Source organism: Paramormyrops kingsleyae, chromosome 21, assembly GCF_048594095.1.
Source record: "Paramormyrops kingsleyae isolate MSU_618 chromosome 21, PKINGS_0.4, whole genome shotgun sequence".
In the NCBI taxonomy this organism is placed as follows: Eukaryota; Metazoa; Chordata; class Actinopteri; order Osteoglossiformes; family Mormyridae; genus Paramormyrops; species Paramormyrops kingsleyae.
The window spans coordinates 15101351-15128040 of NC_132817.1; the positions used below are offsets into that span (position 1 = coordinate 15101351).

At 45.9% G+C, this 26690-nt stretch overlaps 2 protein-coding genes across 5 annotated transcripts; one reads left to right on the top strand and one right to left on the bottom strand.

Annotated features, from left to right (window-relative positions):
* The first annotated feature begins 1296 nt into the window (after nucleotides 1-1296).
* LOC111836573 (rho GTPase-activating protein 45-like) lies at nucleotides 1297-22641 on the top strand. Of its 2 annotated transcripts, none has more exons than XM_023797961.2 (23): nucleotides 1297-1589; nucleotides 3438-3840; nucleotides 9817-9960; nucleotides 11090-11174; nucleotides 12368-12440; nucleotides 12640-12715; nucleotides 13497-13631; nucleotides 13716-13777; nucleotides 14597-14707; nucleotides 14789-14869; nucleotides 15172-15348; nucleotides 15874-16011; nucleotides 16689-16879; nucleotides 16976-17103; nucleotides 17572-17667; nucleotides 17818-17916; nucleotides 18020-18183; nucleotides 18688-18876; nucleotides 18998-19135; nucleotides 19249-19478; nucleotides 20239-20470; nucleotides 20562-20670; nucleotides 21179-22641. In XM_023797961.2, the coding sequence occupies exons 1-23, from the start codon at nucleotides 1506-1508 to the stop codon at nucleotides 21442-21444; spliced, it is 3411 nt and encodes a 1136-aa protein (XP_023653729.1). In that variant the 5' UTR covers nucleotides 1297-1505; the 3' UTR covers nucleotides 21445-22641. The 2 variants fall into 2 exon arrangements, with proteins under 2 accessions (XP_023653729.1, XP_023653730.1); XM_023797962.2 differs by having other exon boundaries at nucleotides 3453-3840.
* On the bottom strand, nucleotides 22464-26404 carry LOC111836620 (DNA-directed RNA polymerases I, II, and III subunit RPABC1-like). Of its 3 annotated transcripts, none has more exons than XM_023798066.2 (8): nucleotides 26264-26404; nucleotides 24746-24920; nucleotides 24475-24590; nucleotides 24292-24372; nucleotides 23816-23874; nucleotides 23271-23349; nucleotides 23093-23175; nucleotides 22464-22998 (listed from the first exon to the last, which is right to left on the bottom strand). In XM_023798066.2, exons 1-7 carry the CDS (start codon nucleotides 26318-26320, stop codon nucleotides 23110-23112), a joined length of 633 nt encoding a protein of 210 aa, XP_023653834.1. In that variant the 5' UTR covers nucleotides 26321-26404; the 3' UTR covers nucleotides 22464-22998; nucleotides 23093-23109. The 3 variants fall into 3 exon arrangements, with proteins under 3 accessions (XP_023653834.1, XP_023653836.1, XP_023653837.1); XM_023798068.2 differs by having other exon boundaries at nucleotides 22464-23023; XM_023798069.2 differs by lacking the exon at nucleotides 26264-26404 and having other exon boundaries at nucleotides 24763-24896.
* Between the last annotated feature and the right edge of the window lie 286 nt (nucleotides 26405-26690).

Sequence of the window (26690 nt, forward strand, 5' to 3'; positions counted from 1 at the left end):
TGTGACTTACAGTAAGTTCAGTGGGTAGACCTGTAGCTAATGGTTGAGTCTGATCCCCTGCCTTGCTGCATGTGTAAATTGTGCATGTTTTCTTTGCATGGGCTTCCATGAACAGACCAGACATATGCAGTTAGGTCAACTGGTTTGTTCCCACAAGGAGAAACTCAGTTTAATATATAAAAAAAAAAATTTGAAAATGCAATCAAAAAACTAAAAATGCCAAAAGTCTTGTGTTTTCTCTGGTTACTTATGGTTAAGGTTGTCATAGTTGGGATTAGAGGTATACCCATTGAAATGAATGGAGAGTCCCCGCAAAGATATACATGCCTAATATGCCTGTATATGCCTTTATGTGTGTGTGTGTGCGTGTGTGCATGCATGTGCATGCCCCGTGATGGCATCCTGTCTAGAGTGTCCCCTTGTGCCAACCCTGGCTAGGATTTGCTCCAGGCCCCTCTGTGACCTTCAACAGGATAAGCCTTTGGGTGATTAATGTGCGCAGAGGTTCAGTGGACCACCAGGGGGCGCTCTGGACAGGATAGCAGCCTGCCAGGTACCCTGTGCTTCCTGGAAGAGGCTCTGTCACCTCTCACCACTATCATATAGGCGATCAAAAGTATATAACATAATTTGAGCTGTAATAGATAGCTGCAAGTCAGCTGAGATAGGGGACTCATCTGCCTTTGCTCTGAAATATCTTATAAATATAGCATCGTTGCTATATCCAGGCGCCTCACTCATTAGTAAAGTGCGGAAACGAAGGGACTCTAATACGTGCGGTGTTCTTCCTGTACCATTACTGAATGTGAGTGTACCGCCACCCTCTGGATAAAATAGAGAGCTGCACTTAGTGATCTGCTGAATCACACTACTACTACATTTTTGTTGCGTAAATCAAAATATTTGTATTACCGAATTTATCACTCTTGTACAAATTTCCAAGCATGCATTGTAAAAATTACAATTTTTCAGTCTTAGCAAGACCGATTTGGGGTATAGCTTTTTACAAATTAGATAAGTGTAGTGTGTGTTTGTGTGTAGTACACTAATCCAATATACAAAAAAAAACTGTCATCAAATCAACCTTGATTTTACCTCACGAGCTGCCTGTAACATCCTGTATCCTTCAACATCCACATCCTACACCGCCTTGCACGGTTGCTCAATATCACTACTCACCGTTAGTTTTCAGTTAACGAAACCGTTTTTTGTCCTCCTTGGTCTCACACGCCCCAATCAAATGGCGCTAAACCCGTCACATGTCCTTTTTTTCCCCCCCTCCCTCCACTCTTGAAGGCTGCCGCGGCGGCGGATGTCGAGGCAGATGCTTGTGACAGAGCCGCGCTCGCGCCGAAGGCAGAGCCGATGCGCGGCGGGCGGCAGGAAGAGGCAGAGACGGTGAACGGCGCGCCTCCGCTCCGCTTTTAATGGAGCGTCCGAGCTCCTGAAGACGGCGAAGAGCTGGGGGCCGGCGTGCGATTAAAACAAACAAATAAAGAGCCAAAATGTTCAGAAAGAAGAAGGAACTCATTAAAACTAATTCAATATCAAAAAGGACTGCAGGAAACCCTGGAGCTCACAATTTATCCGTAAGTGGCACAGCATCCCCAAGACAGGGACCCGTCCGGCGGGGTTTTCTCTCCTCTTTCCTGCAAAGAATCTGCTTGTTAGTCCTGCTGTCAGCCAGCTGTCTACTGGAAATTGCACCGCACGTCTTACTGCCTCTGACTCTTTGACCGGTTTGACTGGGCAGAGAAGCACTCGGTATTTGTAATGGCAACATCAACCCTATGTTAGGGCGATTTAAAAGAAACCTTATAAGATTGAACGCTAAGTTGTAAAAGCATTTGGGAAGAAGACTAGACGACAGCCGTCTGGTCTGAATACTTACTCTATGCTGTAGGTCAGCTTATTTGTATACTTGAAAATACTCATGCACACTTACACCGCTTTAATATGGACTTTTAATACTGGTTATCATATTGATCCGCTTACAATTACTATATAAAGGAGCTATTCAATGTGAAAGGCTTTATGTTGGTAGATGTTGATCATTTATTAAAATGCACATGGTCAGGAAAAAGTTTTGTAAGCTACGGTTGAGTGATGAAGACCTCCATCTTAAGCAACATGTTCAACGCAATTAAATAAATAAATAAATCGAATTTATTACCTAAGAGCCCGAATGTCTGTTTTAAAGAAAAACTCCAGTTTTAGTGTAGGAATTATAAATGTAAAATATTCATTTAACAAGTTGACACTTTTTAGCCACGTACCAATACCAATATAAAGGCATTACAGATAGTAAAAATATGAATATAATGTTTATTATGTTGAAAAAGAATATATTTTTAGGTTTATGTGAAATAGCAAAAGTTGTAAGTGTCCGAAGTCTCGCTATTGTCTAGCAGGTGTTCCTGTGGGGCTCTATAAGGACATCTGTTGGCCAGCTGCGGTAACAGTCCGGGGATTTTCCGTCGCCACCCAGGCTCCACAACTCAGGAAGTCTTTTTAATAAAATAAAAAATAAAAGCTGGCTATAAAGACCCACTGTTCAGTGTGTGAACGTCAGGATGGTTTGCGTGTTTGAAATACGTGGTCTCTACCACAGGACTGCCACACGAATCACACAAGAGTGATGCATTTAAATGTATATAAAATGAAAGCATTATTCACCAAGAAGAATAAAAGGGAGCATATGTTGAAAATATAACATATGTGGATAAATATTCGGACCAAAAAAGTCTTTGGTTGGGGTGTTTTTGGACTGCGTACACACAGCGTTACACAACAGTCCCCTGTGTCACATTTGAATTCATCCTGTTGGGTGTTCTTGATGTAAAGTCTGATCACCGTGCTATATTTCCGCGTCACAGCAGCTATGTTTGGTGGAGAGTGCGTTTTGTGTCTCCATAGTTTGTAATGGGTTTTTTGCTCGCGAACTGTGATTTCCTGCTTCACCTTTTCAATACTTTAACTCCGACGGACCAAACATTGCCCAGGGCTGAGAGTACTTCTGATATTCCTGTGACATCAGATGCGAAGTGATACTGGAAGCCCACATTTAGTGCTTTAAAAATCCTTTCTAATTAATGTGTCAGCACCTTTGAGTGGTTATACTGAAATGACTCTCAGTCGTCACTCCCTGTCCGTATTCCGTTACTAGACGACCTTTCATCTGAGCGATTTTCTGGCACTCTCAGCCTGCTTCATTATTTCCTTGGGGGGGTGGTATCTTTCAGTAGGCCTTTGACTGACCCTTTACTCTGCCCCATCCACTCCCCAATATGTATGTCTGTGGGATTGGCTAGCTTGATTTCCAGTCCATCTCCCTGTTTTCGTCTCAGTTTGGAAGTTCCTTCCGTCGCTACATTCCCACTCATCATCTCATCATTCCCATCTCCATCCCTGCTCCCCCCCCCCCCATGTAACCCCAGCTCTCTGTTCTCCAGGAGCAGTCCCCTCGTGTTAATGCCTCTGAGTCTTCTCCATGTACTGCTCCTGGATCCAGCCACACGGATGTGTCCTGCCCGTCCAGCTCCGGCAGCCCCGGCTCCACGATCCTGCACAGCCGACTGGCTGGCTGTCCCTCCCCCGGGGCGACTCTGCGGAGGCCCACCTCCCTCAGCCGGCACGCCAGTGCTGCCGGCTTCTCCCTTCAGGCCACTGGCAGCTGGGGCTTCGGCAAGGGCCATGGCAGGGTGCCGACTGCCCAGAGCCCCACCCTGGAGGTCACTGAGGGCGCACCCATCGAAGTGGAGGACATCCCAGCCCTGCTGAAGGACGTGGCCCGCTTTGCAGAAGCCGTGGAGAAGCTGAAGGATGTGGTGGTTGGAGAGGGTGAGAATGGGCTTAACCTTATAGAGCTCCTGCACTCTCAGAAAAAAAAGTAAAAACTTGTTCCTTTGCTTGTCACTGGGGCTGTACCCTTGTAATTCTACTTTTTAAGGTACAGAAATTGACTCTGAGGAACATTGCTATACCATTGATGGTACATTCATGCTGTTTGTACCTTTGGTATGTTCCTCAGAGTCCATTTCTGTACCTTAAACAGTACAATTACAAGGGTACAGCCCCAGTGACAAGCAAAGGAACAAGTTTTTACTTTTTTTCTGAGTGTGATATATACTCACATATACCCTCTGGGTCCTGAGTTCATATACCTCCTGATTTTAAGCTGATATTCCTCAGGGTCCTAAGCTAATATTCCTTCAAAATCAGTGTTTTTCAGCCTAGTCCTTGGAGCCCCACGTTTTTGCTCCCTCCCAGCTCCCTGCTGGACAGTCCACATTTTTGCTCCCTACTGGGAGCTGGGAGGGAGCAAAAACATTGACTGTGGACCTGACTGGGAAACTGAGTTCCAGCGAAAATATGATATGGCATTTATCTTGTTGTTTCTGGCTTCTGTAATGTGATGAGAAAAAAAAACTGAGTATCTCGGTTAATGGTCTATGAACTTCAGTTCGTACGTACTTCTGATATTTGAAATTGTACCACATTTTGCTTGTTGATAGTGTCGTTTAATGCTGTTGATGTTGTGTAGTTTATGCAAGCGTACCTTCATGAGTCTTTAGCAGATGTGACCTGACCTAGCGTGTGTGTGTACGTGTGTGTGTGTGTGCATATCTCGATGTGGAAATGCACTTGGCCCTCCCGCCCCATCCTTTGTGTTTTAGTAGGGGGGAGCTGTGAGGCAGGTTTGACTCAAGCTTCCTCTTACGTTGAGCATCTCGCCTTCTGCGGCAAACCGCACTCCAGCAGGAAGTCGGCCTCTTGTTTTTCTGGCAGACGAGTTTTGAAGACTCAAAACACGGCGGCCATCTTGTTAACCTTCGCCACTGGCTTGGGGGAGGGGCTACTTTCTGCAGGGGAGATGTGTTAGATGCTCATTAGGGGATGAGAGGCGTTTTGCTCACGTTTCCTTTGTTCTACGCATGTGGAGTCGACTAAGAAGCCAGTGTCACTGCAATATTAATGTTTAAGCAGTGATAAACAAACAAAGAGAGTCAGTCTTGTTGCGGTGTAGAAGTCTGCACAGCGGGAAGGCTTTTCTGAGACTGATAGAGCTGATCTTCACCTGAGATCAGTGGAGGAGAGATGAGACTGGGTGCTGCGTGTAATTCCCAGGCTTGGGACAAATTTACTTCAACCGGGCCCCATGACGTGCGGCCCCTCCCATTGGGCTCCCCCCGGGGGCCCTGAAAAACTTCCCCAGGGCCTCTCATCTATTATAAATGGCACAGTGTGCTTTCTCATTGGTGCGATCAGCAGGTGTAATTTTCGGAAAGCGAGAGTAATAGCTGTGGGTCTGTCAGAGGAGCGTGTCAATTGTGTAAGCAGCCCCCCGGCGGGGGGGAGAACAAGCCTGCGCCAAGCGCCGCTCAGGATGACAGCATTTCCTGTCAACGCCACTGTTTTCATCGAAGAGGCTTCCTGTTTACATTCTTCTGGCAGGGCTGGCTGGTGGGTGCATGTGGAGATAAGGGAGGGACACTTAACCACACCCACTACCCCCCCCCAATCCCAAAACCGAAACGGCCTGATGTCCCTCCCAGGCGCCACGCACTGTAACACCGGTAATGTTGGGGTGTGGGGCTCTCATAGAAACGTGTGTGTAAGTCCTATCCTGCAGCTGGATGAGTGTAAAAGCCACTCTAAAGAATTGTGGCTTTTCTTTCAGATCATGTGAAGCAGAAGAATGAAAGTCCAATGTCTATTTTCTACACCATTTTCAACATAATACCATAAAAATCTTTCCAGCCTCCTTAATTTTTAATTTCTTTATTTCCATCACTTCCTTTAATGCGCATGGAACACTTACTAATGTTACATATTAAGTTTAGATTCTTTTGGAGGGTTGGGCTTGTTTTTGTGGTCTGGAAGTTTTGCAACAGTTCCCAACAGGCAAATGCACTTGACTCCTTGTGAAATAAACCGTGTCCTTGAGAAGATATTAGCGTTAACATTGTCAGGCGTTTCTGCGTATTTGTGACTCGGTTTCACTTAGTGAAGCAGCATTGGATTAAATTACTCACTGAACTTACTCGTGTTATTACTCTCTTCCTTCCTTAATTATGGTTAAGTTGTCTTCTCTTAGCATTCGTTTTTGTGATTATTTACTAAGTAACATATACTAGTGGGCAAAATTGTGGAAATATTTCTAATTTTTAGAGATTGCAGAACTTTATTCAACTGTTGCTCCAGCCAGGGGCTGCAGATGCCCCCCGGACTGCAAATCTCAGATATATGCAAAACTTGTAAGGATTAAGGCACTGATATCATACATACCATGTGAGTTTGTAACATGCTACTTTAGTTTCTCTCATTTTTATGCATACAGTCTCATTATGGTGGGAGTCATAATGAAAAAATATTTGGTACAATACTTAAAACAGGTTTGAAACGTGGTAGTTTGTAATGGGGCAGTGCGGTGGTGCTGCTGCCTCACAGCAAGAAGGTCCTGGGTTCGATCCCGGGGTCAGGCGTAGGATCTTTCTGTGTGGGGTTCGCCTGCTCTCCCCATGATCACGTGGGTTTCCACTGGGGGCTCCGGTTTCCTCCCACAGTCCAAAAGTGTGCGTGGTAGATTGATCAACGACTCTAAGTTGGCCCCCTGGTTGTGTGTGAGCCCTGCGGCGTGTTGGCCTCTGCCCAGGGTTGGTTCCTGCCCTTGCCTGTTGTTCCTGGGATTGGCTCGGTTGGGATTAAGCAGTGATGGATGGATAGTTTGTAACGTTTTGTAGTCAAACTATGTTGTCGAGGCGTTTATTCAATGAAAAAAGCATGTTTGTGGAATTTGCTAACCACTGCAGGGCATGATGGGTACAATATTTGCAGACCACTTAAATTTTGTCATCTGCAACTGGCATAGACAGTCCTAGGTGTGAATTTGGAAAGCGGGGGGGGGGGGGGGGGGTCATGGTCCATTTTGCTCCAGTTACTTATTTAATTGTCTAATGTACGATTTTACAAATATCATACACTGGCCGATTAAATAAGTAATTGGAGCAACAGTTGAATACAGTTCTGCAATCTCTAAAAATTTGAGGTGTTTCCATAATTTTGGCCACTAGTGTATGTTACAGGAACATGTCTGGATACTTCACTGGATAGATATACATGTCTGGATACTTCACTGGATAGATATACATGTCTGGATACTTCACTGGATAGATATACATGTCTGGTGCAAATTAGCGTATTTCCTGTTCAGATTCCCACCTTGACTCACATGCAGACCTGTGTGATTATAAGCTGACGTGTCGCCCTTTCCCCGTCGTGGGTAAAGGTGTGATTTAGCAGAATCGTTTATCGTATTCATTTATTTAACCCCAAGTACTTTAAATAAGCGGAATTTTCTTTGTTGTGTAGTGCAGAACAGTTCAGTACAATCACGACATCATATGCCTCTCACCTGACCAATTCAGATTTGCCTCAAAAAAATAATTAAAAATAAAAAAATTAAAATTGAGAAAACTAGCTACAGTGGAGACCTGAAATGTACTTTTCCTATTAGGAAGTATATCTTCCTTCTGGAATTTTTTAGGAAAATCTGAGGTGGTTAGATGGGAAGTTTTTCTTAAATCACATGAAGCGAGATGGAATGACCCACACATAAAATAATGTGCCTAGTATTTGTTTATTTAGTACTTATGTCAAATTGAGAGGGTTTCCTCGAATTTGTGTATCTGTGCAAATGTGTTCCTTGAATTTTGGGTTGTCCTCAGTTCACCTCTGCGCGCGGCACCTGCTGAGCCCTATCAAAGAGAAACTTAAATGTTACGTAGGATGAGGTGATCAGAGGGAGGTCGGGGGGGGGGGGATGGGTCACCCTCCTGCCCGTCCTCACACAGCAAAGATGACATGACTTCTCCCGTTGTAGAGGGCCGTCACGCTATTGGTGCGATGAGTCAAACAGTCCCCTAGGCTGATGATTCAGGCTCCGTGCTCAGCGTTTGACAGACCTGTGTTTGCCTCTGTCTTACTGCTAACAGTTTCTACGCTGATAACTGTATTCAGATTCACTCACATAATTTATATTGTTAATCTTTATCCATCTGTACACCTGTGTATTGTGCCAAAGTCTTAAGCAGAAAAAGGTTCAAACTATTTATCTTGCTGTATATTTGCGCAGACAAAATACACTATTTAACATTACAACATATGCAAATTAAGAGTAACAATAAAAACTAACAAATTTTTCTTCTGTTCTCTAAAAAGTTATTGGTATCATGTTAGACGGCTTGAAGAACGACACTTTGGTTGCCAAACTCCTCCTCGGGGCCACCTGTTCATCTCCAGTTGAATTAATGAATCAATGTTAATAAAGAAACAGCGTTTGACTAAAGAAATAAATAAACAAACAAACAATCAGTTTTTTTTTTTGGCCTCAAAATACATCTGAAAAAGTGATGCTGTCTTATATTCAGGGTCTAGACACAAAATGGAATATATGGCAGCAAGTACGATATTTTGTTACGGCTGTTTTGACTTACTGTAATATAGATTTGCCGTAAGTTTTCTTACATGAGGGTGAAAGTCGGAAAGCGCGCGTGTCACACCAGGTGCGTGTGAGCTGGCATCCCAGGCAATGCGTGTGCTTAGCGTGTAACACTGAGTGCCGTGTAAATCGTTGGTTCCCTGTCTGTGCCGCTGCTAGTATTAAACCAATAGTGGCTGTTCATAAAGACAGTAAGACGGCTCATTTTATGGCTCAACCTTTCACTGCAGTGCGATATGCGATTTTTTTACCCTCTTCATGTGGGTCTGCTGCACTGAAAACATTCTGCACCCTCAAGTGTTGTGGAGTTTGTAATATTCATTATCTACCCCCCCGCCCCCCCCAAAATAATACATTTGTTTTTTGGATTACTTGCTGTTTAATACACTTATTATAATCCAATTGCTGTGGTTGCTGGTTAACGTATTATATGTTCTTGTCAAATAAAATTATCTCTGTTTATGAAAGGAAGATTTGGTATTCCAAAAAAACGTTTTTTCTAAACAGTTACCAAAAACGTGGGGGGTCGTGTTATATTCGGGGTCATCTTTTTTTTCGGGCCAATATGGTAGTTCGATAACTCGATGAGGCACTTAGTAGGTCATGTACGGCCAATGGTATGGTCGAGTTAAAAAATACATGGGTACCTTAGACGTTTGCTGCAATTACTGTGGTGACTTTAGGAGAGGTTTTGAAGCTGACACACTTTGACAGGGATAATAACATTGTTTTGCATCAGCATGAATGTCACGTTCCCCAGATTTGTCATCGTTGTATGGTCCGTCGTTGTCTGCACCTGTCCTTAACCCTTCAAATAAACCCTTCACCGGACCTTTTGGCTTCGTTCGCCTGCTTCCGTGCTCGCGTTCACCTCCGAAGCTGACAGAATGACAAATCTGGGGAATACAGACTGAGACTCGGACTAAATACACAAGACTAGGCAACAGAGAACGAGCCACAGGTGAGAACAATTAGGGTGAAACAGGAGGTAATGAGGTGGGCGTGGCACACATCGGGAGCGGACGGAGCGGGGCGTGACAATGAAGATCATTTAAATATTTTCTTTGACTGCTTGAGACTTTTGCACGGCACTGTATAACGACAGAGTGGTTCAGCAGCTGTCTGCATAGTCTGCATGTTGTCCCCACGTCCATGTGGAATGTATTCAGATATTTCAGTCTCACCACGATCCAGATAAGCATTTTATGTAAATGGATAAAATGAGGTGGGTTAAGTCCGGGGTGCGGCGATGCGGGAGCCTGGGAATCGCTTGGGCTCGGCCGCCTGACAGCTGCCTGCTCTCTTTCTCATCGCAGAGAAGCAGGAGAGCCGGCGGGCCGCGGCCCACGAGTGCCTGGGGGAGGTCCTGCGGAACCTGCGGCAGATCATCGGGACGTACCCGCTGCTGAACACTGTGGAGACGCTCACCGCGGCCGGAACACTCATCTCCAGGGTCAAAGGTCAGCACCCCGGCGGCCACAGCTGTCTGGCTTATGATCAGATCCTGTCAATCTGCGTTTCCTAATCCGCTCCTCAGGGACCCACTGACTGTCCAGCTCCTGGTGCAAAAATGTGGACTGTCTGGCAGGCACCTGGGAGGGAGCAAAATCATCTGGGACTGGGTGTAGGACCTTTGTAGAACCAGGGCACTGTACTGACATTTAACCATTATACTCTTTACAAAAAAAACCTGCTAACCATATAAATGCATCTAAAAATATGCCGATATACATAGACAAGCCTCAAAAAAAGTCAGTTAAACTACTGGAAAAATGTTCATTTCAGTATGATTCACAACTTATTCTGGTCAAACTAGCTTTTTCAGTAATTCATAAGTGCTTGATAAACATGACCAGACTTGGGGGGGGGGGGGGGCTGTTCCGTGAAGCAGGATTTCTTACTTAGCTGGACAGGCATTTATTCCAGATTACCTTAAATTTGGCTAAGCAAGAAATCTTGGCTTATGGGACACCCCCCCGCCCCCCCCCCACCCCGGTTCACATCAACCCAAATATATTCATTTAACAAAGACATGAGAATAAAATGTGAGATTGTCGAGTTTTTGAGCATCCTTTGGGATTGTCCCATTAGTAGTGCGGTTTTGTCGTGTAGAGTGACTGTTGCTGGCCGCCGACACCTTATAATACGCAGCTGATACTTATCTTAGCGTGGCCGTCGTCGTCACTGGCTAGTGGTCGCTGGGAAGGGAGGTCAACTTGTCACCCTTAAGTTCTCAAGTCCATTGACAGTCACTGGATGTGTGAACCCTGGACCAGTAACAGCACTGGTAACATTGACTAACTTTCATGTATGACTTTGATCTTTTAACTTGAATAGTTTTAGATGCTTTTATTTATTACTATTCCCATAGGCTATTTATACATCTGTATTTAACAGGTCAAGGCAATTTCAGGGTAACAAAGCTCCTTAACAACTACACCACCTACTGTTCGTATTGCGCTGTTATAATGTCAGTAATCATGAACACAGGTGAGGTGAACAAATATAGTTTGACAGTGAACAGACAGTAGGGGGCGCTGGGCGCCTTGTGGCTTACACCCGGCTGCCTGATCTTCCCCCTCTGCTCAGGCTTCCACTTTGAATCCTGCACCGAAGTCGACAAGAAGGAGTTCGAGAAGGCCATCGAGATGATCGCGGTGGCCTTCAGCAGCAGGTACGACCCGTGGCAGCACTGTCTGGCTCTCTTCATAGGTGCCGCACTGCCCAGCTACCCAGCTGACAATCAGAATTCCAGCTAAGAGCTCCCTAACGTTAGAACTGTAAGCCGTCAGAGGATTTTACCTCCAGAGTTCCTACATGCCAGATTCCTACTAGATAACTGAGAAGCCAGGCAGTGTCGTATAAGAACAGAGCAGCTGTAAACAAGGGACAAAGGAGGGTTTGTTGTTGAGGTTTTGGTCTCAGAAGCGGACCATACTGTCTGGGGGACAGCTGACTGAGATGAAATAGTTGCAGAAGCAGAGAGTTTCCTGATCCACCAGTATGCTGTGGGGTCCCAACCCTTGGCGCTGTAACGTCAGGGGAGTCTCGGCTAACATGCTGTCATCCTACGCGGAGTCCGGTCTGGCGGTGATGCTTCCTCGCGTTCAGTGGGAATCACAGCACCGGCCTCCTGTTAGCGCGCAAATTCACATACCTGTTTGGGATAACTATAATAGTAATGATGCTTCATTGATCCCCATGGGGAAATTCTCTCTCTCTGCCTACCCCCTCTCACTCCCCCAGCACCTTCTGACCTCAGATGCAGAGGCTTAGCCTGCTGAGCCACTGATCCATACTACCACAAGAACTCTGCTCTTGCCTGTGCTGAACTGTCGATGCACAAAAAAATATGGTTAGCGTTTAGCGGCAAGGGTCAGCACTGAGGCACAGTGTTAACTCCATGGTTGAAGGACATGGGTATCTGTTTCCTCAAGACTGAGCTGTTGGCATCTGCGTCATTCTTCTGAAACTTCGTGGGTGGGGCGAGACCCAGTTCCCACTAAGGTTATTGTCCCTGCTTGTCTGGTTTTGTATGTCTGTTTTGTTGTCAGAACACTGGTCAGAGCAGGTAGGAGGTTATTTTGAAAACTGGATGACTCTCTGAGTCATGGAGCGCCTGATGCCTGGAATCCCCCCCCCCCCCCCCCCTCGGTATTTGACGACACACCAATATTTTTCCCTTCGAACAGCCCCACAGGCTCGTAGAATGTGCGGGAGTTTTCTTGCAGACCACCGGGGTCTGATGCAGGTTTTCACGTAGGGGAAGGTCAGCGTTCCGCGGCCATGTCTCGAATCTCGGCCGCCTCGTCTCATTTCTCCCTTCCTCTCTCATTTCTATGTTCCCTCTGTCACCGGCTTGGCCAGCGTGTCGGAGCTGCTGATGGGGGAAGTAGACAGCAGCACCCTGTTGGCGTTGCCACCCACGGAGAAGAGCAGGGTGAGTGCGTCACTGCAGCTTCTGATTGGACCGCAGAGTCGGCCACCATTGTCCACCGAAACCCCATAACTTCTGGACACAGCCAGCATCTATAATTAATTTGTTGGCATATAATTTGTTAGAACAGGAACTTTCCCTTTTAAACCGCTGTTCAAATGTAACGTTTCCCTTATAATACTGAACCTGCCTATGCTTCCAGTCAATGGAGAACCTGTATGGAGTGGCAGGCCAGGGGACAGACACGCCTCTGACAAAAAGCGATCAGCCAGACGCCGGTAAGGGTGTGCCCCGCGCTTCTCGCTCGCTCACTTCCTCTCCGCCTGATGCGGTGCCGTCTCCCTGAAAGGGAAGTGAAAGGCAAGGCAGGAAGTGGCAGATGGAGCGGTGAAGACGACACACCTTGAGGTGGTGCTTCACCAGCACCAAGAGATCCGCTTGCTTGAATTATTTTATAACCACATTTCTAGTCTGTGTTTTTTATTTGTGTCATTGTATTGCGTGAAGCCACAAAGCGAGTGGCAGAATATAGCTATTTTAACTTAAGGAGTGGTATTTAGGAAATAGCTGTGTCACAAGACGCACAACTAGAGGAGGCGTGACCAAGACATCTGATTGGTTGGTCCCACCTCCTCTACAATCTGATTGGTTATTGCTCTGAAACAATCATTTTCCCTTTTGCCCTCAGAACATTTTTGTGGAAGTAAAGCTCCCACAAGCCAAGCCATCACTAAGTAGTAGTGGTGTAATATTAATAATAGATGGTGCATAAATAGATGACCTGTGACTTTGGATCCTCTTCCAGAGGATGGTTTTTAAGTCTTAGGACCCAACTGTTCCAGGAATATCCCTGCGAGCCAATGTGACTCGACATATTACCCCAAATAGTGTTGCAATTTACTTTGTTAGATCCATGTTGTATATCTCCTGCTCCAATACTGCTTACACTTGTATCTGGACGTTCATTAGAAGCTCAGTCTAGCTGCACATATGGGTTTTAGCGTCCACTATGGACAGAAGCGTCTGCTAACTAAATGTAAATGTCCGGCTGTCTGTCAGCTCTGATTGCAGAAGAGGTGGACATCATTCTCCAGCATAGCGAGGGGGGTGTGGAGTCGGCCCTCACCTACGCCAAGAGCATCTCCAAGTACATGAAGGACGTGATCAACTATGTGGAGAAGAGGATTGGACTGGGTGGGTGTGACTCGATGGCGCTCGGCGGAGCGGTGAGCGGGAGGTGAACTAACGCTCGTCTCCCTCTCTCTCTATGCCGTACAGAGATGGAGTTTTCCAAGGGCCTGCAGAGACTGTATCAATCTTGCAAGCACGGTCTGGCGCAGGTAACCACGAGTGAACGAGTGGCTCTATCTGGCTGGATCCAGCTCCGTCCGGATTGGTCTAGTTCACTTTGCTGCAGCGTCATTTGTTAATTTCAAAGGTTTTCATCCATATAGGAAAAATATCAACAAAACATAAAAAAGGCAAACAAAAGTGTGTCAGGGTAAAACTTACATGGACTTGGAATAGGTGTGAATTGCACTGGGCCGCAATACCTTTAGTTAGTTTTTTCATATGCTGGTGGAATGCAAAAATGCAGTACATCAAGGAAAAAAAATCGGAATTAGAATGCAAAAAGGTAAAAGATTTTTTAAAAATGAAAAAAAATTAAGAATACACAAAAATTAGGAAAGCACAAAGCACTGAAAAAACACTTGTATTTTATGTTTCGTTAATGTTTTTACATGTCCTCACTGCTTTGTATGTAAATTTTGTGTTTTGTTTTAACCTTTTTTGCATTTTCTCGATGACAGCAGAATACTTGTTAAGGTCATTTAAGGTCACTTGGTGGTAGCTATGGAAAAAAGTGCTTGTCAAATCAGTGTATCCCAATCCGGTCCGCAGGGACCCACAGCCAGTTCACGTTTTTACTCCTTCCAAGCTAACTACCAGACAGTCCACACTTTTGCTCCCTACCGGGAACTGGGAGGGAGCAAAAACATGGACTGTCTGGGGGGTTCTTTGAGGACCGGATTGGGAAACACTGATGTAAATATAAACATCATGGAAATGGAGAAATGATGTTGAGATGCTGAGTGGCACTGGCGGACGCGGACGGACAGCAGTGATGGCGGCCTGTTCTCCTTCTCCCCCACTGCTAGCCCCACATGCCCTTCTTTTCCATCTACTCGCTGGCACTGGAGCAGGACCAGGAGCAGAGCACCAGCATGCTGCACTCCTCAGTGTCGCAGCACAGCCAGACCTTCCTGCAGGTGAGTCCCAGGCAGTACCCATCAGCGCGCCAGCACGCGTCATGTGATCCTTACTGACGCTGCAAACCCACCCTCCGCCAGCCTCTGTCACACCGAAAGCAGGAGCACGAGAAGAGGCGCAAAGAGATCAAGGAGCAGTGGCAGAGGGCCAGGAGGAAACTGGTGAGAGCCCCTTTCTCCCAGTGGCGCCCCCTCTCTACACCACACTGAATGGCGTCCCGTTATGCAGTGTCTGCTAATACCCGAGTCCCAGCAAAAAATGACACTTTTTTGTTTGTAAGAATTAGTCACTGGCTAGAAAGTGCCACAGTGGTAAATTATACACCTGCGAAAAAAGTATTCATCACGCTGAAACACAGTGTAAACCCAGACACCGTCCTAATACTAATGATCTCGCACCCTCTTCCTGCACATGCCAGCATGATATTAGAGCTTGCTGAGTGTGTGTGGCATCCTTCCCGCAGACTGATGCTGAGGCTAACCTGCGGAAGGCGAAGCAGGCCTACCTGGCGCGCTACGAGGAGTACGACAAGGCCAAGGCGGTGGCCAGCAAGGCCGAGGAGGAGCAGAGCAGCGCGGGCAGCGGCTCAGGAAAGGCCCTGGATCGCAAGAGGCGGCTGGAGGAGGAGGCCCGGAATAAGGTCTGCGTTCGTTTATGTCTCATTGCCCTTTAGCAGCGGCTAAAAACGCAGGAAGCACTAGTGGCCAAAATTGTGGAAACTTAGCATTACACTTTGAAAATGTGTTTATGCTTATAAACCAGCAAAGAATGTTACAAATATCATACATTACACCATCAAATCAGTAACTGGAGCAACAACTGAATAAAGTTCTGCAATCTCTGAAAATTGGAGGTGTTTCCACAATTTTAGCCACTAGTGCGCATATTACATTGTGGGGACCAAATGTCCCCAAAATGTGATAAAACCTGTTATTTTTACCTTGTGGGGACATTATTTCGGCCCCCAAGAAGATACCTTAATTTTTATAAAAATTTATGAATGCACTCAAAAAACTTAAAATTCCAAAAGTCTTGTATTTAGTTTGGTTACTTTTGGTTAAGGTTAGGGCTGGGTAGGGGTTTAAGGTTGTCATAGTTATAATGGAGAGTCCCCACAAAGATATAGCTACCTAATCTGTGTGTGTGTGTGTCTGTGTGATGTCAGGCTGAGGAGGCCGAGGCCACCTATCGCACCTGCATCGCTGACGCCACCACCCAGCACCAGGAGCTGGAGGACGTGAAGGTCAACGTGCTGCGGCAGGTCCAGGAGCTCATCAAGCAGAGCGACCAGATCCTGCGAGCGGTGAGTGCCGAGGTGCAGCCGACCGCCCGGCAAACGCAGGCCTTAACATCAATGAAGATGGGCCTTGTGCTTTGCTGTCTTCCATATCGCTGCTCCTAGGATGCCGGTGGGGTTGTTCTCCAGTCTTCCTTTGAAGCACCAGTTTGTTCCTCTACTGAAGAACCTCACCTTGGTTGTGGTCTTGCCCTAATTGTGCGCTAATGTTCATCCCGGAGATGATAAGGTTGATGTCTCTGATGTTCTAGCACGGCGTGGATCTAAGTGGTGCCCAGGGGTGGCCATGCCCCTCCCCTCCAGTAAATATGCGGCCACCTCACTAGCCACCCCTTACCTAAGGAATAAAAATGAAATCTGGACCATTTAATTTAGTAAACCAGAGCTACCCGACCCACTGATGAGTCAATCGCGGCGTGTTGCCAAGTCGATGGCAAGATGATGGATAATGTTCGCAGCTGACAGAATACTTCCCTAGTAGAATCATTGGGTCTAGTCTGGCCACCCCTTTATACAAGGTCAGCCCATTTTCCTGCTAAAAGAGGGAAGTCATTGTGAGATTTAATGACGGAACAGCTGTAAGTCAACAAAGTGTCAGACATACTAACCATTGTTCAGACAGTGACATGACAGTCTCATACAGGAAGCTCATCGGTCAATCCTCTTCCCCCCTCCCCCTCCAGGGAACCATCTCCTACTATCAGATCATGCACGTGCAGACAGCCCCCCTGCCGGTGCACTACCAGACGCTGTGCGAGAGCAGTAAGCTGTATGACCCGGGTCAACAGTACGCTGCTCACATCAAGGACCTGCAGATGCCCGGGGAACCTGAAACCCATTACGTCTTCGAGCCTTACAGCGCCCCCTGCAGCCAGTAAGTGTCCATATTCAGGCTTTCAGCTCTGTATTCATACCCCTGACCTTGGTTCAGACCCAGGTGACGAGTTTGCTTACCTCCTTCTCACACCAGATCGGGGGGCCGAGCCCGCCATGACAGCTTCAACACGGAGCGGCAGAGCAGCACCGAGACCCCACCCAGCTCCGGAGAGGGAGCCTCCGGGGAGGGGGGCAATGCTGTCAAGGACAAGCCCAAGAGGGGTGAGCGGGGGGGCAGTGCCCGACATCGCCAGCTGTGGCATGTCGCTGCTGGGGGCACAACAGCATCATGTTATTCAGAAGAGAGCTTCCACAAGCAGCGGCTGTTACATATCTGGCATGGTGACGGTGTGAAAGGAGGAGGATGACTGATAAACCTGAAGGGTGATTAGTAAACCTGAAGGGTGATTAGTAAACCAGAAGGGTGATTAGTAAACCTGAAGAGAGATTAGTAAACCTGAAGAGAGATTAGTAAACCAGAAGGGTGATTAGTAAACCAGAAGAGAGATTAGTAAACCTGAAGGGAGATTAGTAAACCTGAAGGGAGATTAGTAAACCTGAAGAGATTAGTAAACCTGAAGAGAGATTAGTAAATTTGATTACTGTTGATGTCCTATTAGTTGATCTGATCGATATGGACATGATTGCCTATCAGTAAATATGATTGCTGACTGGCCCTCCATGGTTCAGGGCGAGGCCACCAGACCCACAAATCCTGGCCCTCGACAGTGAGTGACACTGACAGCGTAGGTGGTGACGGCCTGGAGTCCCCGGCAACCAGCACAGGTACGGTGACAGAGCCCAGGGTGGCTTTCCCGCTCATTTTAGTCATTCCGCTCCATAAATGGCCACCATATTGACATAAATGGACGTCGCCACTGGTTGAGGGACATTAGCGTCAAGCCATGTGCCCACCTGCATCTCTCTGCTCTCCAGGTGACATCACCAAAATGGCCAGGTCCCCCTCAACAGGGACCATGTCCTCCACGGAGGACCTGAACGAGAAGGAGAGCGGGGTGGGCTCGCTGGAGCAGAGTGAGTGCTGGGGTGGTACCTTCACGGAGTGACGTCCTGTGAGACGTGCTCACTGTCAGCTGCTAACAGAGCATTCTGCTGTGTCTGTGTGCCGGTCCACCAGGCATAAACGGGATCGAACCTGAAATGGTAGTGCCGACTGGGCCCTTCCGCAATGTAGGACTGTCCAAGGCCGCGCAGACGCATCGACTGCGCAAGCTGCGCGCACCGTCTAAGTGCCGGGAATGCGACAGCTACGTGTACTTCCAGGGGGCTGAGTGCGAGGAGGTGAGACAGTGTGACACATCACCGGGTGCTTTCGGACACTTCCTGATACGACATGTGACGCGTTTCTGCCGGAGAACACATCTTGGTGGCTAACAATCAAGCTACTTAGCGACCAATAACTTGTCAGATGTTTAAAAGGCTAATTAAATCATTTGATCCAGGATGACTTGTAAATCACCATAGTACAATTATATTTGTTTATTTAGCAGAAGCTTTTCTCCAAAAGCAATGTACAGTTAAGAAAGTAGAGTCAATATGGGGTTGAGTCCAGCAATGAAGTCACTCTGTCGACTATGTGAATTGAAAAGAGTCCAAAAGCCCAGAGCCAGTAGATTCTCATGGTTATACCATGCAGGCTAAGTGGGGAAAAAACCAGCCCGTACTTTTTTCAGCACCTTAAAGCACTAAGATTCTCGTGTCGACCATAATGTGGTGACATGCATGCTGTGAAGACACTTCGTACCTCCCACACTGATCCTGCCGCGACCCTTGTTGCCCTGGCAGTGCTTCCTGGCCTGCCACAAGAAGTGCCTGGAGTCACTGGCCATCCAGTGCGGCCACAAGCGGCTACAGGGCCGTCTGCAGCTGTTCGGCAGGGATTTCTCTCAGGTGTCGGCGAGCAGCTCCGACGGCGTGCCCTTCATCATCACCAAATGCATCCTGGAGATCGAGCGGCGGGCGTTGAAGATGAAGGTGCATCACTTGTGCCCACGGCTAGGCTGGCGCGATTGGGGGGGGACCTGGTGCATTGTGGGATACGCTGATGAAACTGGTCGTAATCGTTGCTCTGGCGGTGGCTCTCACTCTAACGCAGGGCATCTACCGGGTGAATGGAGTGAAGACGCGGGTAGAGAAGCTCTGCCAGGCTTTCGAAAACGGCAAGGAGCTGGTGGAACTGTCCCAGGCGTCACCCCATGACATCAGCAACGTACTCAAACTCTACCTCAGACAGGTGCTCTCCGCATACTCAGACGTCAGCCCCATCCTGGCATTTTGTAAGCTCACTGTAAGCACCATACAACAGTGTTCCATCACAGACTTAACACCCCAATCCTCCCTCACCAGCTTCCAGAGCCCGTCATGCCATTCCGGATATACAACGACCTGATGGGCATGGCCAAGGAGAGTATGAAGGGGGAGGCGGCCGAGGGCGTCAGGGGCCCGGAGCTAGCGGACCTGGGCGCGGCCACAGAGCCCGAGGCGCTGGTGCTGGTGGAGCGTCTGCGGGTGCTGCTGCAGGATCTGCCCGGGCCCAACCTGGTCACTCTGCAGGGCATCATCCGGCACCTCTGCATGTAAGGGAACTCACGATCACATGTAGAATACTGATCCTGGGGTCATGACCTCCATTAGGAGAGCCTGCCTACACCACAGCCTGGGTTCTGTGAGGCTTGGATTCAACAAGGTGCCAAATACTCTCCTAATGGAGTTTGGTCCATAACACATGTGTACTTGGAGGCTTCCTGTTGGCTTTAACAAGTCTGCCAGTTAATCTCTGATTGCTCTCATTAACAAGGTGCTCTTTTTGCTCGCAGAACAGTTGCTTGCCCTTCCCTAACCCTACTGGGAGCTGGGAAGGAGCAAAGGCGTAAACTGTTTGGGAGTCCCAGAGGAATGGTTTGAGAAACACTGACCTAACAGAGTGGCCATAGAGTCTATCGCATGAATCTAAAAGGTGTATCACTGTATGTTTGTGCCCTATGGTGGATTGGCATCCCATTCTGGCTGTACCCCAGCCCTGCACCTGCTGTTTCCTGCCACAGATGGCAGGGTTGCCCAATTCCTGTCCTGAAGGGCAGATTTCTGTCCTCAGCATACCCCTTAATCAGCTAATTACCAGGTTTAGCAGGTGTGTCTGAGCAGGGAAATCTGTGTGTAGGATTCTGGTCCTTCAGGCCGTAACTGGAGAGCCCTGCTCTAGGCCTCACCCTGGCCCTGATCAGGATAAGAAGCTAGAAGATGGATTCATGAATAGATGAATCTGAAATGGTGGCAGAGGCCCCACTGTGCGTCATGGGGTTGAGTGTTTTTAACGAAATTGTTGATCTTCTGCAGGATCGCGGCACTGGAGCAGGAGAACAAGATGAGCCCATCCAACCTGGGGATAGTGTTCGGGCCCACGCTGATGCGGCCGCGGCCCACGGGGGCCACCGTGTCCCTGTCCTCGCTGGTGGACTACCCCCACCAGGCTCGCATCGTCGAGGCTCTCATCGTTTTTTATAGTCGCATCTTCTCAAGAAGCAGTGGCCCTGTCCGGCCTGCCGCCGCCTCCGAAAGGAACAGCCAGGTGCCCCCCCCCGTCCTGACACACAAACACACTTCGAATGCGAAAGATATACCTGTGGCAACTCTATGGCACCTCCTCTACCCTGATCCAGGACCTCAGCGCTGACAGCAGCAAGGAGAGCGTGGAGGAAGGGGAAGAAGCAGCCGGAGCAGAGCAACAAAGCGAGATACCTTCGAAGGACTTGGTGGAGGACCTCTCTGGTGAGGATCTGACCTTCTGGCCAGTGCTGTAGTGCTTCTTCTAACAGTGTAGCTTTTTCAGTAGGAAGTACAGTTCAGGGTGACCAGATAATCCATGTCGGGTAGGACACTTTCAGCCACTGTTTGATTAGGGCTGGGTGACATGATATCACAATATCCTAAAATTCCTATGTAGAAACCAGTAATATATTACAGATGGTTCTCAGTTTTTCCGATTATGATAAGTAACTTTTTTACTAATAGTTATGGAGCGTGTGACAGCTATACTGATAAATTACACCAACAAGAGACTCATACCTTAATGGAATTTGTGTAAGAATATATATATGAATAATTAATTATGCAAGAAAACAAGTATTTAGGCTATCACAATATTCAAATAGATGAGGATATGAATGCTCATAATCACAATATGATATTCTGTCGATATATTGTCCAGCCCTGGTGCATTATGGGATAGCCCAAAGTACTTATGGAATAGCTGAATGTGTTTGTGTTCTTCACCCAGGAAACTCCTTGGGATCCTCTGGCTCTCGCGAGAGGTCCCTGGATTCAGACTCTGATCTTGAGGAGATGGCTGGTAGCCCCAGGGACACGACCACGAGTCCCAGTCTGGCGAAGCAGGCTAGTGAGACGAGCACCGAGGATGAGCACCTGAGCCCCAGGACCAGCCTGGACCTGTCAGTGCATCCCCCGCCTCTCCCCTCAAGCGAACCCCCCCAGGACGCAGAGAGCTCCCAGCCGGACCAGGACGCTTCCAGCCCTGAACCCTGAGCTGGCAGCAAGAGATCATCCATGATGAGTCCAACCTTTTGGAAACTGCAGAATGTGCCTTCAAAGCTTTCATATCTGCATTTTTACCATCTCGTCTCACGTAGGAATTTTGAAACGCGCCTTTCACCTTTGAGCATCTGTTCTCAGAGGACACTGAGGACATCGCAGTGCTGTGGGAGCCCAAACTGCTGCTGTCAGCGATTTGGAGCAGAAGAATCTGAAGCAGCTTACATATTAGCTTATTCACATCTCCCAGAGCTCAAGGCGATTTAGCCAGTTTTTTTTTTCTTTCGGAAAGCAGTTTGCCATCTTTTACATTACATAATCGTCAAGGTGCCGATCCTGTAAGTCTAAGTACTGTCCTACATGGATTCCGAGGACCTGGTATGATATTTGTTGAAATTCTTGAAGAGCTCTCGAACTGCTCGTGCTTTTTATGAAATCGCTTGTTTTCCTTTCCATTTTATGCAGTCCGTACATCAGTCTTACCTGCGAGAGGACAGCAGGGCACTGGCGTGTGTTTTGCTCTGCTGGGTTGGAGCAGACATCCTCCCTGCAGCATAGCTTTCTGTGAAATCGCTAGGAGGAGGTCATCCTTAAGAGGCCGAGCAAGAAATGTGCGGCATATACGTACTTAACGTTTTGCTAAGAAACTTCCTCGTGTACTCAGCTTCTTTTCAAACTAGAGGAACTACTACTGCCCTAGTATATAGTAATTCCTGAAATACTATAGTATGGCCCAATAGTACATGGATTCATGTAAGTGAAAGAATTGGACCCATGAATAGTGTTTTCAGCATGAGACTTTTGTGTTCGCTGTGTTGCACCCTATTACAACTTCTTGATTAGTCTAAGTTTAACTCTCATGTGCATACAATGGTACTTCAGAGAATTAAGGAATATGAGATTTTACATAATAAATTGTTTGAGTGTGTGTGCAAACTTGGAATTTTCCAACTGTAAGAGCTGATAAAGTAATGTATGGGTAACATCTATATTTATTGCTTTTTAAGAAAATCTTTAAATTACTTTTTTTATTGACATTTTATGATAACCGTTATTTCAGTCATTATTATGCATACAGTATTTTTGTACTAAATTTCTGTACAAGTAAACTATTTTTATGTACATAAAATAGGCAAGACTTTGACTGTACTTCTCGCTTTTCAATTCTTACTAAAATGAAAAAAAAAATCATCCAGTTTGGTTTTCCTTCTTGAACACAGCAAAGAGTCTGTATAAATGACAACAGATTACATGTATCTGGAAAATAAAACTCACTGAATATTTTACACATAGTAAGAAGAGGCTTCTTTTCTTTAAATATTTCAAAATGTGGAAAATATCGTAATCTATTATAGGAATAACTGCATTTACAACACCCCTGCCCCCCCCGTTTCAAATTATTTAAATGCAATTAAAAGGGGACAGTGGAGGCCAGGACAGCAATCTCCACACCTGCAGAGGCAGTGTGCATTTTATACCCATAAATGACCTTGCTCTTATCTTCCTGCACAGATGTTTTCGAGTCTGAAAGCAGGGATAATTTTGCAGCTGTCAAAAAGACAAAAGAGAAGGTCTTAAAGTAGAGGTCACACTGTGAAGTTCTGCAGCGGACTGAGCGACGTTCCATGCGAAGGGCACTTACCCTCCCCCGCACAGCGCTCACTGCACCAGCCTGTATGTGATATACCTCCCAGCTGTCTCGCTCGGCCTGATGATCTTCACAACCTGCACAACATGTGAAGACCACGCCGGCTGCTTACGAACATCGTCAGGGTTTTATCTGACCACATGGAGGCGCCGTGGAGCGGGCATCCCCTTACCTGTCCCCTTTTCAAGCCGAAGTACCGCGCGACAGGATCCCCGGCCTGGATGCGGGGAAGCTGGCTTTCTTTGAGTTTACTGAATTGAGTTAGGGAGCTTCCAAAGACACTGAAATCTAGGCGTGTCGCCACATTCCTTGTTAAAATTAGAGATGCCTTATATCACCTGTATAATTCTTTCCTATTTAGTACAAAATGTGCTAACACAACTCTTACTTAGTTTCTGATTAATTAATTAATTAACATTAAGTGTTAGTTACATACTGATCTCATGTTCATTCATCAGTAATCAATCAAAACGGTTCATGTATTTCATGCAGTTGCTCATGATTTGTACTTGAGTAGTAACTGAGTACTAGACTACTCAAGTGTTACCCAATATGTCATGCTCCTGATCCAGATGAACCTGTTTTAATGCCTCCCATCCTGTCGTTTTCTGGCACAGTTGCTGCTGTGGCACGTTTTTCTATCACGCATGTTAATTCATGTTCTGATTTACACACCACTTGCCAAAGATGATTTATACCTCAACATTAAAAGGATACTACCGAGTCAAAAGCTCAGTCACCTCCTCCTTTGTCATGACAATGTGTTCTGGAACTAACTGCAGTGGGACGACAAATGTTCACTGATCATTTCAGTTAAAGATTTTAAACTAAATAAAATCTCATGTTCTTTAATAGGAGCTTAACAGCACATAGCTGTGTGAGGTTTAACTAATAATAAAATATTATTATATTATCTAAATATTAGAATTTAGCACAATGGTGACCAGATAATCCATGTCATGCAGGACAGTGAGCTGTTTTGTCTTTTCCTTTGGATCAATGAAGTATCCATCCATCTAAGGTTTCACAAACTCCCTTAAAACTGAAATGCCCCTGTGCTTCACTAAATAGTTCATAGTACCATAATTGAAATGGTATTTCATAAATCCTGGACATGGATTATCTGGTCACCATAAATTTGCTACTCAAAATTAAAACAAAAGACCAAACTCATCCAACTACTGCTGCCTCACCTCATGTTCTGTGATGTTGATTAGAAGTTCTTGTTGCAGAAACTGCTCCAGGATGTACTTGGGAGCCATATCAACTAGAGACTGAGCAATTCCACACGCACATTAGGTTATAAAATCTACTAGCAGAACATAACCATTATTCCATAAACAAGACTGTCACAAACCAGCACTGACTTGTCATACCTGTTTAGCAGATGGTGTCATGCCCAACTGTACCACAATGATGGCCCTCGTAATGTTTTCCTCCTGCATTCGCTGGCAGTACATCTTGATGGTCTTAATGCCAACTTTAGGTTCCTCTGCAGAAGACAAAATCATTCCACTATTAAGAATAAGACATCTATTTTTGGAACGGATCAATGGGGAAATGCATATGTTACAAGGCATGACATATTCTCTGTACCATTCTACATTTCACTAATGGCATACAATTCAGACATTATGAAACAGAAACCTGGAAAAAAGACGAACATCTGGTCTGTGGGGTCATCATTGTGGGCAACCAGAACAGTGAGATCAGTCCGCCGCGGTCGTCCTTCACTGGGCTGGTCTCCAAACTGGCTCTTAAATTCGTCTAGTGTCTGGTCCAGTTCGTCTTGTGTCACTAGATAACCTCGGTCATGGCACAACTATAAGAAAATAAATAAGAGCTATAAGCATATTATACTATGGTAAAATTATTCGGTGCATGTATAAAGTACCGTTACGCAAATCTATCAAACCTATATATAACGGGTAGATGGAAATTTCTTACAGAAGCCATGAACCGCATTTGATGATTTTTTTTTCGGAGACAATAAGTCGTTATTTTTGACATAATGATAGGTATAAATTATAATACATTTATAATCTGCCATGTGCTATCAGCATCAATCGCATATATCCAGTGAGCAGGTTGTGATTTTGAATCCCACTGAGGTACCCTTGAGCAAGGTACCATCCCCACATACTGCTCCCCGGGCACTGTATTGATAGCTGCCCACTGCTTCGCTTGGTGGGTCAAATACAATGTTGTGCACTGGTGTCTTTCACATATAACAAATAATCACTTTCACTTCACTACATGTACATGTTTCTACAACTTTGTTTTGGTAGCTTTTTATGGCTTTGCTGTAGCCTACGTTGAAATGTTTACTAGTGTCTACCTTTTTTTATCGTGGATTAAATAAGATCTACTGGTATAGATTTCATCACTTAGGATTCAACGCCTTTTTTGGGTCAGGTCAGATTTTGGTTGTTCATCAGTTCATTATGTGGGTGGGGCAGTACAGTCACGGTATCTCCTAATGGGTTCGAAAACCATGACATGCAGGGTTTATTCGCCGCGGTTAAGGCTGTTCATGTTCTTACCACTGAATCACTCTGTCTGTGCACTGTAAACAGCAGCCCAATAATTAGACATACGGGTCAAACTGCACCAACGTAATAACGTGCGACGTAATTCTGCCCTGGCTCGTCGGTCAAAGTTATTCTGATTTTCAGTTCGGATATAGATGAATTACCCAGGCAGTGTTTTAGAAACGAATTAGTGGAATATAAAATGCAATGAAATGTTACAAACGATAAGTTTATAGGCGATTTATGACAAACGATAAGAATGATATGGAGCATATTAATGGTCTACATAAAGTTAACATCAGTAAGGGTTAACTTGGAATGAAAGCACAAACTATGTAAAATTCCCAGAAATACATGGGTCGTTAGTGTACCAAGTAAGCTACTGACGTTAACAGTGCGTCAGTATGACTCTTTATGACATTCTTTAATATTGGCGCAAAGCTTAACATGAGTTATGTCGAAATAACGACTTATGTCGAAATAACGACTTAATATCTCGTTCTAATGACTTATTATGTCAAAATAAAGAGATAATATCAATATCGATTCATCAAATGCGGTTCAGGGCTTCCGTAATTTCTAGATCACGTGGAGAATATAAATAACAACACATGGCAAGCTGTCTGAAGCTAACCTGCATGATCGTTTTCCGAATTTTCCATAGTCGATAGGTCTCCTCTTCATCATCCATCACAGCTCATTTAAGTAACACTCCAATTCGGAAAGAAGAAATAAATTAAAATAAGAAAGAGAATAACCAACCTTCAACGTCACACTCGCCCCGCCCTCTCGGGAAATATCCAACGAAAGCTGTTCACATGCAAAGCTGTTTTGGACCCCATACTGCTGTCCAAATGTTGCCTGTTTATAAAGTAAAGAAATAGATTGCGCCTGGTTAATTTAAAACTGCATAGTTTTATGCACGTACTATATTTAACTTTTCTCAGGGGAATAAACAATCTGTAAGTGCAACTACGTAATTAGAATATTAATAATAAACAGCTATTCGGTGTAATAATTATTCCTGCTTTGCAGTCTACATAGAAATAACTTTGTTAAAG